The following is a 17,268-nucleotide window of genomic DNA, read 5'->3' as shown; positions in this document are numbered from 1 at the left end:
ACTTATAGAGGTCATATATGCTGCCCAGGGCGCCCCCTCCCCGCACCCTGTAGTGTCGCTGTGTGTGGGAGCATGGCGCGCAGCGTGCGAGTGCTGCGGTACCTCAGAAGCCGTCACTGAAGTCTTCTTTTCTTCTTCTACTCACCTGTCTTCTGACTTCTGGCTCTGCAAGGGGGGTGACGGCGGGCTCTGGGAACGAGCATCTAGGCGTACCTAGCGATCAGACCCTCAGGAGCTAATGGTGTCCTGTAGCCAAAGAAGCAGAGCCTTTAAACTCACAGAAGTAGGTACGCCTCTCTCCCCTAAGTCCCACGAAGCAGGGAGACTGTTGCCAGTACTCCCTGAAAATAAAAAATCTAACATAAGTCTTTTTCAGAGAAACTCAGTAGAGCTCCTCAAAGTGCATCCAGTCTCATTGGGCACAGATGCTAAACTGGAGTCTGGAGAAGGGCATAGAGGGAGGAGCCAGTTCACACCCTTTGAAAGTCTTAAAGTGCCCATGTCTCCTGCGGATCCCGTCTATACCCCACGGTTCTTGATGTGACCCCAGCATCCTTTAGGACGTATGAGAAAACCTGAGCGGGGAAGGGGTTACGGTTTCAGCTTGTAGAAGTTCACAATGTGCTTCTACCAGGAATACATTCTAAGTTATTCAGGGTTAAAGGGCCGCACTGCCGGGGAGGTTTCCCCAGAGTTGTGTGCTGAGCGGTCTAGCACATCTTTCTTCCCCGCTGAGCACAGCGCGATGTGCTGAGGGAGGGGGAAGACGGACACGGGGGGCAACTCATTTCACCCAGCGGTGAAATGAGCGACCTGCTAGATTGTGCCTGCATGCAGGCCATTCTAGCACCAGCAATAGCGCAGTGCAGGACCGCGCATCGCTGTCGCCGGCACCCCTACACACGGAGCCATGTTCAGCTAATTTCTAAGCAATCTAGTCAGATTACTTAGAAATTAGCTGTACATCGCTCCGTGTACACCCCCCTTTAGGTTCAAGGATTTTCTGCATCATATATATAGGAAGAAGGGACAAAACGGAAACATCTAAATAAAATGTGAGACACCAAACACATTGAAAGTTAGTGGTTCCTCGTGGGCATGGCTCATGCTATAATTAAGCAAGTATCATTCTGCATCGTCAGGGTGATATCTAAAAAATATTTCTGGCCCTTGTTGCCTATGATTACGGCTAAAATGGCTGCAACAAGAGACATCAGTGAATGTGAAACAGGTGTGACTAAGGGCGTGTTTGGCAGGAGCTTGCTAATGTTTCACAAGCAAGTGTCCTAAGGCAATGGTTCCCAAATTTTAATGAATCATGGTGCCATAGCGTATCAGTATTTTTTTTCACGCACCTCTAGGCCAAAAGTTTGAGAAATTCAGCAAACATGGGGGGAATAAAAATCTTACCCTGGGGGTAGCGAGCTGAAATAAACTTGTCACGCCGGTCGCCAGTAACATTAGAATAAAGCCGGCGGGCGAGACGGGGACATTTGAATCCTGCCCTATAAATGTAACTGAATTGCGCTTACCTGTCACCCGTTGCGTCAGTTATGTGGTGGTGGCCATGCTGCAATTTTGTTGTCCACGTAATTGTTTGATTGGCAGCTGCCAGCACTGGTTTTGACCATCACATTGAGCATAAATAATTTAATTTGGTCCTGAGCTCACCAACCTGTGGCACCCGGTTTGAAAACCACTGGTATAAGGTGAGGTTTGTCTTTAGGAGGAGATGTACTAAGCAGTGATAAAAGTGGAGAAGCTGCCCATGGCAACCGATCAGCTGCTCTGTATACTTTTGTAGTTTGCAAATTTTAAATGTTACGTCAATGCTGATTGGTTGCCATGAGCAACTTCTCTACTGGCTTACTTCTCCACTTTTATCACTGCTTAGTACATGTCCCCCTTAATCTCTTAAGGAAAAACCACCATCACCGGCAAAGGACAATAGTAGGAGGGCATGTGTTTTTCAGGATCGTCTTATTCGCTTGAATGTGCGTCTTAGTTGATGCCACAAAACCGCTTAACGAGACTTCATTAATTAATTTGATATGCGACACTTGTACATGTGTGTGTGATGAGTCTGTATCTAAATGCACAGTGCTACGATGCAGCAACTGCAGCTTTATTCACGCCAAGTTCCGCTGTGCTTCGTCTGCAACGTTGTACATATTTAAAACTAATTCCTGGCAGTTAAAGTTGCAGCCCCACATGGAAGCATCTCCTATGGGCCCTTTGTTTATTTTGGCGTGTCAGGAATAAAAACTCAATGTGGCAACCCAGTATTAGCAACCTGCCGGGGAGAACACTATCTAAATTAACAAACATTACAAATAAATTCATTAATTTAGTATACATTTAAATATAATAAAACACCTACCCGTCAACTTTTTATTCCTTTGCGATGACAGAAAGCAGGACAGCAGTGAAACCATTTAAGTTAACTTGTTTAATGGATTTCAAGATGGTACAGCTGAGAATTAACTTATTCAGTGCTAGAGGAATCGTCACAAATAATAAGTGTGTGGCCACGGTCACGTCAGTTTATCATCATCATCTACCAATAGGAACCTGTATCACTTCAAAAGGAAAACTCCTAATGTTATACACAAAGCCAAAAGGTTAATGTGTTTTATGTTCTGAAACAAACTGGGAGATGACCGACACAAATGACATCAGTCAGAAAACATGGAGACAAAATGCGTTTACAGCTGATGAGGTCTGAACATAAGAATCTACATAAAAACCACCAATCCTGTTCTATCATCTGTCGCTGTGGAGAACAATGACAAGAACTGGAAGAGAAATGCCTTTAAAATGGCACCTGTTGCCCACATGAAAAAAAGGCGTCCATTTTGTGGGCTGAGCTAAAATATGTGAGAACACAGCCTGTCATGGGGGAAATGGCATAATCACTGCCCCGCGGTATTTCCTAGGGACGTCAAAGAGGCACAGTCTGCAGTGTCACATAGATTACCTGCAGCCCTTAAATCTTAATAAAGACTCTCCCCATATATATATATATATATATATATATATATATATATATTTATTTTCCAATCCATGGATAGTGCTAGAAGATAACCTGAGATGTGGAAATTTTAAGAACTGCACGTGACCAGTCGACCACATAATGTTACACGGCCTTGCGTGTTGTTGTCTGTTTCCTTCTCTACAGATGGTTACCTGAGAGCAATCATGATGCCATGGTTTCAGGCTAGCATCTTACTGAACAAACATATACATGTATGTGTATATATATATATATATCTATATCCTATGAATCGTTTTGTTTCATTTCGGTAAGGTTACTCTTTCTAAGGCAGCAGGTGAGGTGCGAAACGTTCTGTATCTTATTACTAAAAGCTGCTTCAACATTAGATAGTGTTAACATGACAAACTTGATATGGATGTTTAGTAAAAAAAAAAAAATTTAAAGTGATTAATGGTATAGTTTATGGTCAAGTTAAGTCCTTTATCAACACAAATCCAGTGACACCCAATTAGTGATTAATGCAAAGAATTCTGTATAGATGATTGCTTTCGAGTTCAATCTCAACTTTAGAGAAGTAGTTTGTGTTGCTAGCTTATCCCTTTAATACGCAGTATTCAGCTTGTACCTACAGTGGTTCTATAGTTACATTCTCTATACATATGCAATAAAGAACAGTTCGTTCTATTCTTCAAGTGCATGCCACAAACTAGTCCTTCTGTAATGTTCACAATGCTGTCAGAAATTAACAAAAATACTACTTTGTTACAACATACCACAATAATACAGTCAGAACATAATATATTGGTGTTAGAAGTGGGGTGCATGGATGTTATGCTAGCATATTTCACACAATTTGTATTACGGTTTCTTTGACAGCTGGCAGCATTACCCTTTGCGTGCATTATCTAATGCTTGGATTGGCTGGATAGTGTAAACCTCTGAATATTGTTATGCTCTACTTGACTGCAAGTCTTCGTTGTTGCAATGCTCCGTTAGCTACAAGTTGGGCCATTCCCCCGTTAACACTAACTGGCAACAACATTGGTTATTAAACGGACTTTTGATCGTCACCGTAACAGTCTGGATAAGTCTCTAGACTTTTGGCATTATAGGATAAATTACTTAAATTAATTAGATTAAACAGGATTGCGTGTGCTGGGTTCATGTATATTTATCATTGAAAATGTAAAAAAGTTCACCTAAAAATGTGCCTTTTTTTTTTTAATTAGCATCTATTTCTTCATGAAAACAGCTTTGTTTATTTCAACATTATTCAACATATGGTGCACCATGAAGAATTACCTACATGGAAGCTGTGTCATCGTATAGGTAAAACTTAGGAGCAAATCGATTGGCCGCAGCTCCGCCGTAAAGTTTGCAATGTTCTGATTGGCTACACGTTGATCTAGCCCTTGAACAATCTAACGCATCGATGAGCTACAACTTGGTGGCCACTCTTTGAATGTTCCAAAGCTTAATTGAGTCAATGCTGCAATTGGCTACAGTTTTGTCTTAGCCCAGTCAACTTTCCAGTGCTCCAGCTGGTTACAAACTGGTTTGTGAGAAGCTAGAACCAATATCCCCAACAGATTGGAAACTTCTTGTGTCACTGAATACATTACTGGGACCATTTCAGTCAAAATGCAGAACTCACTGAGATCAGGAGGGTAACAAAATAAGGTCTCTAAACTTCACATTATAAAACTTCAATGCATTGTAATTGTTAAGAAAGGCCGTATGCTACAGTTACTTAGAAATATATAAAACATTAATTGCTTTCATGTACAGTATTCTTCTTTTGAACAGGCTCATGCAAAAACTGGCATCAACGGCTCATAATACCAGGTCCCATATTCTGTTTGTTTCAGCCACGTAATACCGGTCTTCCTTTAAAGCGAACAAGTTCTAGCATAAAAATTGGGTTTTATTTCAAAACGGGCAACACTGGCCAGTAGAGAGTGTTTGTATAAAATCCACTAGGGGCCTCTAGTTGTGCAAGGCCTCCCGCACTTTAGACTGCAGAGCATCACAGGTCTTCTTGGCATCTCCTAACAGCATATTAGTGTTGGGTTTGTAGAAGATGGGGTTGTCAACAGCAGCGTATCCAACACCAAGAGACCTCTTCATTACAATAACCTGCAAGTAAAACATAAACATCAGCTTGTAGCAAAATTACCAGTTTAATCTATAATTATGGTACAAGGAGAAAGATATGTTGTAAATCGGAAAGGACAAAGCTATTACCGCTTTCACATCACAAACCCAGGTCTTTTGAATATGGGTCCAAGCAGCCTCAGACCCTTTCACATTGTAATTTCAACCCGGGTTATTCCCAGGTTGGTGCCTTTCACGCTGAACCCAGGTCACCCATGTTAAATACTGCGATGTGATTTAAAATGGACTTCTGAGCAGACACAAACAGCCAATCAGCACCTTTTTCTGAGACCCGGTTGATTATCCCGGGTTGAAATGCAGGGTTGCTCAACCCGGGTTATTCACTTTGGCGCTTTCACACTGCGCCTCGACCAGGGTATGTGAAAGGGGTATAACTCTCCTGGTGTAGCAGTTAAGGGAGCACTAGAGAATGCAGTAAAGTGTGTCTGAAGCTGGGTACACATTATAACGATGTGTAACCCAGCTGATGGCACGACTGTTACCGATGGGACAACAAAGAGAACGACCCGTGGGAGTGCATGTTCGGCCGCACAAACTACACAATATGGCCGATATATATTGTTCCGATCTGCACCAAGATGACATATCGTCTTATGTGTACCTAGATTTTATTTTTTTTAATAATAAAAATGAACAAATATATAAATATGTCTAAAGCTAGGGCCACACAGGATTTTCACTTGACCCGTTTCACAGGGCTTTGGTCTGGTGAGAACACTATGTGGATTCACACAGACTTTTTGCAGGATGCCACAGTACAGCACTGTGTGAACACATACATTCAAATGTATGTGTTCTCCTTGAAATCAGGTTGTCCTTTCGTCCGGCTGAACCACAGCATGCTGCGGTTGGGTGCGTTGAATGCCGCATGTGTGCGCGGCCGCATAGGCCGCCATGAACGGGACCCACTAAAACGCAATGTGTGGCCACAACCTTAGCAAAAAAGAGTAACTGGCATTAAAGTATCTAGGGGCTGTGATTAAGGTCCGTACCTGTTTAGCTTTCCACACCTCCAGAACGGGCATACCAGCAATTATAGAATTGGGATCCTCTTGAGCAGCGGAGTTGACTGTGTCATTGGCACCAATCACAAGGACCAGATCAGTTTCTAGGTAGACAGGGAATCGGCAACAATCAGTTGTATCAGGAAATATAACACATTGCTTAACCCTTTCATCAATACTCTTCATAGGACAGCTGCCCCATGGTTTACTTTCCCCATTTATTCCTTTGCTAAACTAAAGAAAAACACTTCACGTTTAGGGCTGACTGATTCGATGACACTACTGCCTTCGAATTCAATGCGAATGATCAGGATGTAATCCCTCTTACCTGGGAAATCTTCATTGATCTCATCCATCTCCAGCACAATATCGTACGGAACACCTGCTTCAGCCAAAAGTACGTTCAGTTGACCGGGCATACGTCCTGCTACCGGGTGGATACCAAACCTAGAAAATAACATATAATAGCAGATTAGTGATTACAGATTAAATTCCATATCATTTAATATTTGGTAGAATTATTATTTTATTTATAAAGCACCACCATATTGCAAGAGGTATACAGGACCATGACAGAACATCTCAGCAGACCAGAACAGCAGGTACTGAGAACCCTGCCTGTCAGACAGAGATTACTGTGTGAAGTGAAAGGGAGAAATCACAAGGGTACATATATTGGCTTCCACTGGCAATATGGTGACCACAAATAGTAGCTGGTGTCTAATGCCTTTTGTAAACGACTTAAATAGTCTGTTTTGATTACTGGAGAATATTATTATTCTAAGAAATATACACTTGCATTGATAACTAGCTGTTCTACCTGTTCTTCGCACGGGAGTTTCTTGTTTTCACTATTGCAAATATAACAGACTGTTAAAAATTGGGTAAATCTATAGAGATGTACATTTGAGACGTCTTAATGTAAGTAAATAGGTTCTTGGCGTTACCCGAGGAGCACCCGTAGCACATACGGTAAAAAGTGACAGGACCACTTTTGTAGTTTATTCAAGTCTACACACTGGAGGTGCAATCCAAATTTTGATCAGATTGTCCGTTTGGGCGTGATCGTTGAAGCAATGCAAGCCACGCATTGGTAATGATGTCATTATGTCATCCCCCTTTTTATCCCCTTGGGGAGGTTTATTAAAATTCGAACTACCTGCAGAATACCTGTTACATTTCAGCTTTCTAACATATCAGGAAATAAGAGTATTAGTGATGAGACAGTAAGTGAGGGCTTTCACACACTCACACAGATAGATAGATAGATAGATAGATAGATAGATAGATAGATAGATAGATAGATAGATAGATAGATAGATAGATAGATAGATAGATATCTCTTCCATCCCCCCCAAAAAAATAGAGATCTCCCCCTTCTCCCAAGAAAAAAATATATATTAAAAAAAGATAATGATCTGTTAAAGGATCACAGACTGCTTTTTCACCAACAAATAAACTAGGATAAATATATTGAAACAAAGCAGAAAATAAATATACCCACACTCTGTTTTGCCCAAATTGCACATGGTACCAGCTGCATGGCAGTATTAATGCCATATTTATACAAAACAGAGAGACATTTGCTATCAGCGCTAACAATAAGATACTGCAAATCTATATGTATGTAGCAAATATAACAGAGGGGATTTTTTTGATCAAAACAGTTAAGCCTGCAGCCCATCGTCACGGGACCCCAATTTTAATAAACCTATACATATGTAGAGAGACAGGGAACAGAAAAAGTGAGTCAATTTATTAATACAGAAAGAATGGATGCTTACAGCAATTAGTTCATTGTTAGGCTCTCGGTAGGTAATGAAGAAATCAACTAAATAAATTTGACTGGGAAAATAAGCTTTTTACACAGACTTGACAATATATCATTTTTTGCAATCTGTATTTTAGCTAGCAGAGAAACCCAGCTGTACATAACGACAAATGTTCAGAAATTGCATGATATGTGTACAGGAATCAGACAAAAGGCTACATTACAGCAGGAAAATTCCTAGCACCACCAGCATCAATTGTTCTCCAGCAGAATTATATAGGACTAATAAAAAGTTATGGGAAAACATTAGGGGTGGGAAAAATGTTGAAAGGATGGAAAAAATTCCGGGAATGCCAAACGCCTTTGAAGAGCGTGAGTCATCGATAATTAAGAGAGTGAGATGGAAGGTCTGCTAAATATACAGAGGTAGTTAGATGTGTCAGATAATAGGCATTAGCAAGAGGCTGCAAATTGTCCCAACCACCTGGACCAAACACGCTGTATTCCTGACTCTTCTCAGTGGATGCGAGAATTAAGTCATCCGTGCTTGTATAGAAGTCAGGCACAGAGAAGGGGAACACTGGTATCACAGCCATAGGCTTGGACCGGACTTCATAATGCGTCTTCACAACAGAGGCGCTTAACAGGCCTGGGGTGTGCGGAGCATTCCTGTCCGATACACATCTCCCTCCACACCATCCAGTTATAGACCTATAACCCAGCTTTACACAGATGGTGTTGCCACTTGTCCATCTTTCGAGCCCCTTATATATATATATATATATATATATATATATATATATATATATATATATATATATATTTATACCGTTTTGAGAAGTGGTGCAACAGATCTACTTCCCTAAAAGGATGCTTCACTTGATACAAGGATTAAATGGGTTCAAATGCATATATTAACCGGCATTACATGTTACAAAAGGGGAGAGATGAGGGTACAAATACAAAAGAGGGTGAAATGGGATAAAATTTAGAAGACAAGTTCCTCTGGAATTGCCAATACGAAGAAACTCTGACACCTAAACGTATAGCTTCTTTTCCTCTGGAATGGTTTAATAATTTTCTCAAAAGAGTACAGTATTTAATTCCAGTAATCAAAATCTTTTGGATTCAATTTGAACCATTAATTAAGAATATTTTAGACTTTCAAACCCAGTTTGGGAAAACGAAAAGGTGGCCCGAAACAGACATCGATCATTTTCCAACATATGATAAAATCTGGTCCTTGTGGGGGAAATATTCAATTCACTAATGTTTGTAATGTTGAAATTTCCATGTCCACAGAGTTTTTCAACTTCATACACTCTCATGCTGACTACGGTATGATATCGTCAGTGGCTTCCGGATGTGCAAGATGCCAACTCCTGGAAGGTAAGTAAGCTAACCCTTACCTTCTACCCCCTTAACCCTCCCTTCCCACAGCCTGACCCAAACCGCCCCTCCCCCACGCCAGGTCTAACCTAACTCTCCCTGGTGGTGCCTAAACCTAACCATCCCGCCCCAGCAGCCTAGCCCTAACCATCTCCAGTGGCGCCTAACCCTAATCCCCCCTCCCCGCAGCCTAAACCTAACCACCCCCCTCCGTCCGACTTACTTCAGGATGCCGGCAGTTGCGATTCTGACGCTGGCATTTTGATCCATGTTGGGATTCCGGCGTCTATTTTCCAACTGCCAGTATCCCAAACGCTGGTAAGCTGACCGTATCCCCTTATTATTATGTCACTATAGTAAAGTGTTTTTACTTAAATTTTGTTTTGTTATTTTCTTGTTTTCTTTTTTCACTGTGCAAAACAATTTTTTGCAGAATGTATTGTAATGAAATACTCCATTGTTTTCATGTTAACAAAAAAATCAAGGAAAACCGAAAAAAAAACCTAAAAGGATAAGCAAATTATACGTTTGCAGTTTTAATTGTGGGTTCTGACATGTAGCCATCAAAACGTATTCAGGATTAATTATATTTTAATAAGTAGAAGACAATTCTAAAACTGGCCAATGTGCCACATGATTGAACAAGAAAGAATATTTGCAGAATACTAAATAGCAAATAATAATTTAACAAAGCTAGACGACAACGATCAATTACGTTTAGAGCAGACCGAACAAAAACCAGTTATTGAAATCATAGGATATGTTTTCATAAAGAGTGCCAAAGTATGTGGAACTAATGGTTGTGCTTTTATACGGCATACTTGCGCAAGACATGTGGTGTGTGGTGAAATATAAAGCCAAATGAACGGTGACCAAATACTTGCAAACAATTGACCTGATGCTCTACACTGCGTTAAGTAAGGGTCTATAAGGTCATCTGGACTTTACTATATAGGTAAGCTCGGAAATCAAAACTCAAGCAGATAAACTTTATGCAACTTATCATCCCTAAGTAATGTCTGCTTCTGTATCGCTTAAGCGTAAGGTCATTATTATTTTGGGTATATCAAAACGTAAAGCTGTCGAAATGGACAGGAGAAATTGCAGCATTTCTTATGAGGAGAAAATTTTAACTACTGACATATTTTACTTGTGCGGATCAGGCAGCCATTTTGTAGACTCTCTGGTTATTAGTGAATGGATAGTAAAATGCATCCTCATGAATGCAAACTCCACCCACAAAATGGCAACCCACAGGATTTATAGGTGATAGGCGCATAGTTTAATATAATAACCATACATAAATAACGATTTTCCATTTATAACTAAATAAAAATGAACAGTACTTTTGTTTGTATATATTTATGTATGGCAGGTATTTGCTGTGGTGAAATGAGGGAGTACCATCATTTGTTTAGTCATGTACTTTGTCCCTCACACAATGAGAATAAAAAACAGATCCCTTTTATAGCCCTAAATGTAAATGCATATATCACTGCTCTTTTAGTCGCAGATTTATCAAGCCTTGGAGAGTGATAAATAGCACGGTGATAAAGTAAATTAGCTCCTAGCTGTCCTTTTTTCAAACTCGGCCTGTAACATGACAGTTAGGAGCTGATTGGCTGGTACTTTATCACCGTGCAATTTATCACTATCCAAGGCTTGATAAATGTGGGCCTTAGTCTAAAGCAGAACCATTATGAGATAGAAAGGGCTAAACGTAATAACCTCCTAGTTGCCGGAGGTGAGGAACTTTCTGCAAGTCTGTCCGTCTTTTTTTAAGGCAGCCATCATTTACAAGGAAAACCCTACCTGGTTTTGCCTTGCAAATTATTGCTGCTTTAAGAAAAAACTGACAGACTCGCAGAAAGTTCTGCAACTCTGACAACTCGGAAGGCTATTACATTTAGCCCAATACGATACAATAGTTTCTGCGCACTTTCAGTGAGGTATAAGGTACCGGGTTTTCCACATAATAACCCAAAGAACCTGGTTGTTGTAATTGTGGAAAGTAATCCTCTAGGAAATGTCAAATCAATCAGTCTGCATAGCAAAGTACTCTATCTTGATGTCAACCCAGTTCCTCCAATTGTTTCAGTAATCCACACACTTGGGGGTATATTCAATTAGGGTCGAAAACTGCCGTCTGTCGAAAAGACGGCAGTTTTCGACTTTTTAAGGTCGAATAGTGAGTCTGTCAGTTTTTTCTGGGATATATTCAGTCCCAGCAGTTTTTATTCGACAAGTCGTGGAATTCGACTTGTCGAATAGTACGTGAATCGGCGGTATAGCTGCCGATTCACGTACTTTTGAGGGAAACGGGACCAAATTCGACAAGATTAGGCCCCGTTTCCGACCATCTCAGTCCGACATAAAAAAAAATGTCGGACGGAGATGTGGGACCCGAGAGGAGGAGAGGGGGGGGGGGGGGGAGCAGCGCTACAGCACAGCACGAGGATATGTCACAGCCGCACCGCTCACTGCAGCGTCCACCCGGCTCCAGCAAGTGAGGTCACGCTTGCTGGAGTCGGATGGACACTGCCACGAGGTCGGGCGGCTGTGTGACATACTCCTGCAGCGCTACTGTAGCGCTCATCTCCTCCGTCTGCCCGCCGGCTGTGCGCGCGGCTCCCCCCCCCCCCCTCCCTCTCGGTCCCTCATTTCAATTCAACTTTAGAAGTCAAATTGAGATGAGATTGAATAGGAGAGGTCGGATCCATTCCAACAAATGCATGTCAGAATGAATCCACCCTTATTGAATATACCCCTTGATCTGTTGGCTCCACCTTGTTTGTTCACTCTATGTGGTTTCTCTGTGTGGAACCTCTGAAGAATTTGTTCCTCCCTGGGCAGACAGTGTCTCCAGTCGGTAGGAGTAGGAGTTTACACGGTCCGGAAGCCACCTTTATACACGAATAATCACCAAATGTGCAAGTGCCCAGTGCAGACCAGCTCCCACGTTTCTGCACTGGGCACTTTCACATTTGGTGATTAATCATGTATAAAGGAGGCTTCCAGACCATGTAAGCTCCTACATGAATTGTGAACACCGACTGAAGACACTGTCTGCCCACTGAGGAACAAATTCTTCAGAGGTTCCACACAGAGAAGCCACATATAGTGAACAAACAAGGTGGAGCCAACAGATCAAGTGTGTGTATTACTGAAACAATTGGAGGAACTGTGTTGACATCAAGATAAAGTACTTTGCTATGCAGACTGATTAAATTGACATTTCCTAGAGGATTACGTTCCACAATTACAACAACCAAGTTCTTTGGCTTATTACGTGGAAAACACGGTACCTTATACCTCACTGAAAGTGCGCAGAAACTATTGTATCGTATTTGTCTCATGTTTTTGTGATTGGTGATATTCACATCCAGTTTCAGCAGCCTCTCACAGCAAGGGGCGCAAGTGGTTTATTTTTATTTATACACATTTAGCTCAATGTCTGAAGGCTTCTTAGTAAAGTAGAATGATCTGCTGCACATTTCAATCTATGACTAGCGGTATAGTACATGTCCCACAAATGCCACGTCATGTTTTAGACACGCGAGATACGGCTTCCTATTATTTATGATTAAATAGGAATTTTAGCTTTGTCTGGTCTCCAGAAATATCTATTTGTCCTACAGGTCTTTAACAGAAAATAACATGCGTTGCTGGAGCATCTGGCACACTTCTGCTTTCATCCTTGGGAGTATTTGATGCATTATAAGACAACAGAATAGGGCCATGGGACATAATATTAGGAGTCTCTCACAACATACACAGTAAGCCAATAACTGAAAGCGTAACATTGGAGTGGTCTTATGCAGCTCATCTGTGACTGCCTACTCCTGTCATATGCAATTTCCAGTAAGTGTTTAACATCTGTCCATTACCCAACTCTGCACAAAAGAATGACATACAAATACATTACAGAGGGAGCAATAGCTGCTGTGAGGTCCAGCTCCTTTCACCTTAACCAAAGGACCTGATAAGCTTCATATTTTATCTGGTGATGGTGGACCATAGAGAAGAGGAGACACAATGAGTAAGACCCTTGACATGTACTGGTGAGCTAATTAATGAGGGAGAATCTAGGCTGCAACCCCAGAAAGCAAACAGTAAATCACATTAATTCCTGTCTCAATAAGGCAGATGCAACAGGATAAACATGTACAGTGCATCTGGAAAGTATTCACAGCGCTTCACTTTTTCCACATTTTATTATGTTACAGCCTTAATCCAAAATGGAATATATTTATTTTTTTTCCCCTCAAAATTCTACACACAATACCCTATAATGACAAAGAGAAAAAAGTTTTCGAGATTTTTGCAAATTTATTAAAAATAAAAATTAAGAAATCACATGTACATAAGTATTCACAGCCTTTGCTCAGTACTTTGTTGATGCATCTTCGGCAATTACAGCCTCAAGTCTTTTTGAATATGATGCCCTATCTTTAGGCAGTTTCGCCCATTCCTCTTTGCAGCACCTCTCATGCTCCATCAGGTTGGATGGGAAGCGTCGGTGCACAGCCATTTTCAGATCTCTCCAGAGATGTTCAATCGGATTCAAGTCTGGGCTCTGGCTGGCCACTCAAGGACATTCAGCGTTGTCCTGAAGCCACTCCTTTGATATCTTGGCTGTGTGCTTAGGGTCGATGTCCTGCTGAAAGATGAACAGTCGCCCCAAGAGCACTCTGGAGCAGGTTTTCATAAAGGATGTCTCTGTACATTGCTGCATTTATCTTTCCCTCTATCCTGACTAGTCTCCCAAGTTCCTGCCGCTGAAAAACATCCCCACAGCATGATGCTGCCACCACCATGCTTCTGTAGGAATGGTATTGGCCTGGTGATGAGCGGGGCCTGATTTCCTCCAAACATGACGCCTGGCAAAGAGTTCAATCTTCGTCTCATCAGATCAGAGAATTTTGTGTTTCTCATGGTCGGAGAGTCCTTCAGTTGCATTTTGGCAAACTCCAGGCAGGCTGCCATGTACTTTTTTTAATAAGGAGTGGCTTCCGTCTGGCCACTTTACCATACAGGCCTGATTGGTGGATTGCTGCAGAGATGTTTGTCCTTCTGGAAAGTTTTCCTCTCTCCACAGAGGAATGCTGTAGCTCTGACAGAGTGACCTAGGAAGAGTCTTGGTGGTTCCGAACTTCTTCCATTTATGGATGATGAAGGCCACTGTGCTCACTGGGACCTTCAAAAGCAGCAGATATTTTTCTGTACTCTTCCCCAGATTTGTGCCCCAAGACAATCCTGTCTCGGAGGTCTACAGACAATTCCTTTGACTTTTGTGCTCAGACATGCACTGTCAAGTCTGGGACCTCATATAGACAGGTGTGTGTCTTTCCAAATCATGTCCAATCAACTGAATTTACCACAGGTGGACTCCTATTAAGCTGCAGGAACATATCAAAGATAAGTGGAAACAGGATGCACCTGAGCTCAATTTTGAGCTTCATGGCAAAGGCTTTGAATACTTATGTACATGTGATTTCTTATCTTTTTTTATTTTTAAGAAAATTGCAAAAATCTAAAAAAAACAACCTTTTTTCACATTGTCATTATGGGAAATTGGGGGTCGTTCCGACTCGTTCGCACGCAGTTCCTTGCTGCGGTGCAAATGGGTCGGAAATGCACATGCGCGGCGTACGCATTGTGAACGTGCGTCGTTGCCTGGCGACAATTGTCACCGGGCAACGACGCCGCCAGCGACAAATGCCACAAATGCGATCGCAAGAAGATGGACAGGCGGGAGGATACTCACCGTTTCCAGCGAGTGGTAAGAAAAACGCAGGCGTGTCCAGGCGAACGGAGGCTGGATGTCTGACGTCAAAGCCGGGACCTGCATCGCTGGATCTGTCGCATAGAGTAAGTAGGTTTAGGGCTAGTCTTGTTTTGTGTGAAACTTTAGCATAGCAAAGCGTTCGCAGCCCTTCTATGCTAAAATACACTCCCCCATAGGCGGAGATTAGTTGATCGCACCAGCAGCAAAAAGTTGTTTGATGCGATCAACTCGGAATGAGGCCCATTGTGTGTAGAATTTTGAGGGGGAAAAATTAATTTATTCCATTTTGAAATAAGGCTGTAACACAAAAAAAATGTGGAAAAAGTGAAGCGCCATGAATACTTTCCGAATGCACTGTATACTGTGAGCGGAACTTTGAAACAGCTAGTATTAGCATGTGTAATTATTTAACAATGTAACACTCACATAATTTAATGTTTGCTTTGCTGATATAATGGAGGTCAGGGAAACAGAAACCAATCGGCACAGGAAGAACAGGACTGGAAGGTAGTCCGTGCTCGGGTGGTTATGGCAGCATCTGCCACAGCCAGCCAGTGTAAATGTGTGCAATTAGATGTCGCCTTTATACAAATCCATCCACCACTTAGCCATGTCTCCTTGTAGCCCTTCCTCACCCTCCTGCCTCCGCCATGTCTCCCACTTCCTACCTTGACTTTCTTACCCTGTGTTCCTTTTTCTGTATTGTCTTAGCATGTACGGTCTTTTTGTATGTTCAGTGTACAGCACTACTGACCACTTGTGGCTCCTTAATAATAATGTTTATTAATAATAATAATAATAATAATAATAAAATATTGAACTCATGCAAGGAAAGAAAAAATATCTGAGACCCCAATGTTAGAGCACTGGCTGTATAGGGTATGAACCTGATGTAACCTGCAGCAAGACATCCCATGTAAGATACTGTATTTTCTGATTCCATGATATTGTGGAAAGACAGAGGATGGAACATTTGAAGTCTGCACAAGATCAGGAATATGGGTTTTATAGACAGTCTGAAGGATTAGGTGATACCCGAGACAAAGTGAAAGGCTGCATACTTGATATAAGAAATAAAACAGATCATCCTCGGTGCAAATGAACGTCTGCTGTTCTTGTAAGATAAAGACACAAATGTATATGGCACTTTCCAGGTAGATACTAAAATGTCATGTTACAAATGTACTTTTTCAGAGGTTTTACATTATGTCCCCAACTGAAATCAGATCTACCAATTAATATGGGGATTTGCAGATGTTATGCCTTTATTTCTACAGCATTAGGACTTAAAAACATTTTAACCCATCAGCTTTGATGCGGCACCTGTGTTGGAGAGTAGTCCAACATGGATTCAACAGAGTAATGGCCACCTATCACGTTTACTACAAGGAAACATTGGAGTTTAAAGTAGAGAGGCCTGGGGCTTTGCAAATGATACATGTCCAAAGCAGACGATTGGACAGCTGACACAACCAATCCGTGTGTTCCCCATACAACGTTGCCAGCAGCACTGACCATCAACTTTCTCTTACCAGCAGGGGCAGGAGAATAATATGTTATATGACTGTCTTGTGAATGGAGGAAGCATCAGCCACCTGAGCAGGGGATGTGCTTGCCACTTAAATGGGGAAGTTAATCATTGAGCATTTGGTAAAGGTTGCAGCTTTCATCTACTGGGTGAAGTCAAATCGTAAAAGTTGGCAAACTCTTCTAATTGGAAAGGACTAAGCTAAACATTCATTACCCCGCACTAAATAATCTGTCCTTAGAGCATTACATAGTTATTTTGCTCTGTTAAACCGTGGAAAAATAAAAAATAACAAAAGTGAAAAACGCGAATTAAACAAATATGTAAACAACGTTTACGATTCACAAGAGGATTCTAGAAAGTAATTGTTTAAACGTGTGCATAATTAGCAACACAGTGCCGTATTACAACTACTCGAGGCCTCACACTGCTAACCGCTCTGCATGAGGTCCATGATAAATCACCCCAGACCACGCTGCCCAGTGACACAGAGGATTTGGAGAGAGATCTTCATTCTATTGTGTCAGCATACACTGTGACCAGATTTTGCAGCCTTCAAACAAACATGGTGGTTAAGCAAAGGCGGGAATGTGTTAAACTGGTGTCCATCTCGCAGCC

At 41.6% G+C, this 17,268-nt stretch overlaps 1 protein-coding gene across 1 annotated transcript in view; it reads right to left on the bottom strand.

Annotated features, from left to right (window-relative positions):
* Positions 1 to 2,434: 2,434 nt before the first annotated feature.
* The window catches only part of NNT (nicotinamide nucleotide transhydrogenase), a 227,709-nt gene continuing 212,875 nt past the window's right edge, over positions 2,435 to 17,268 (bottom strand). The window contains exons 20-22 of the mRNA XM_063961809.1: positions 6,503 to 6,621; positions 6,163 to 6,278; positions 2,435 to 5,131 (exon numbers count right to left, since the gene is read on the bottom strand). Of these exons, the coding sequence (XP_063817879.1) occupies positions 4,982 to 5,131; positions 6,163 to 6,278; positions 6,503 to 6,621 (385 nt within the window). The 3' untranslated portion in view covers positions 2,435 to 4,981. The remainder of the gene's footprint in view (positions 5,132 to 6,162; positions 6,279 to 6,502; positions 6,622 to 17,268) is intronic.

Source organism: Pseudophryne corroboree, chromosome 1 (genome assembly GCF_028390025.1).
Source record: "Pseudophryne corroboree isolate aPseCor3 chromosome 1, aPseCor3.hap2, whole genome shotgun sequence".
Classification (NCBI taxonomy): Eukaryota; Metazoa; Chordata; class Amphibia; order Anura; family Myobatrachidae; genus Pseudophryne; species Pseudophryne corroboree.
The sequence above is the reverse complement of the archived record's forward strand: the minus strand, read 5'-3'. Positions and strand labels throughout refer to the sequence as shown.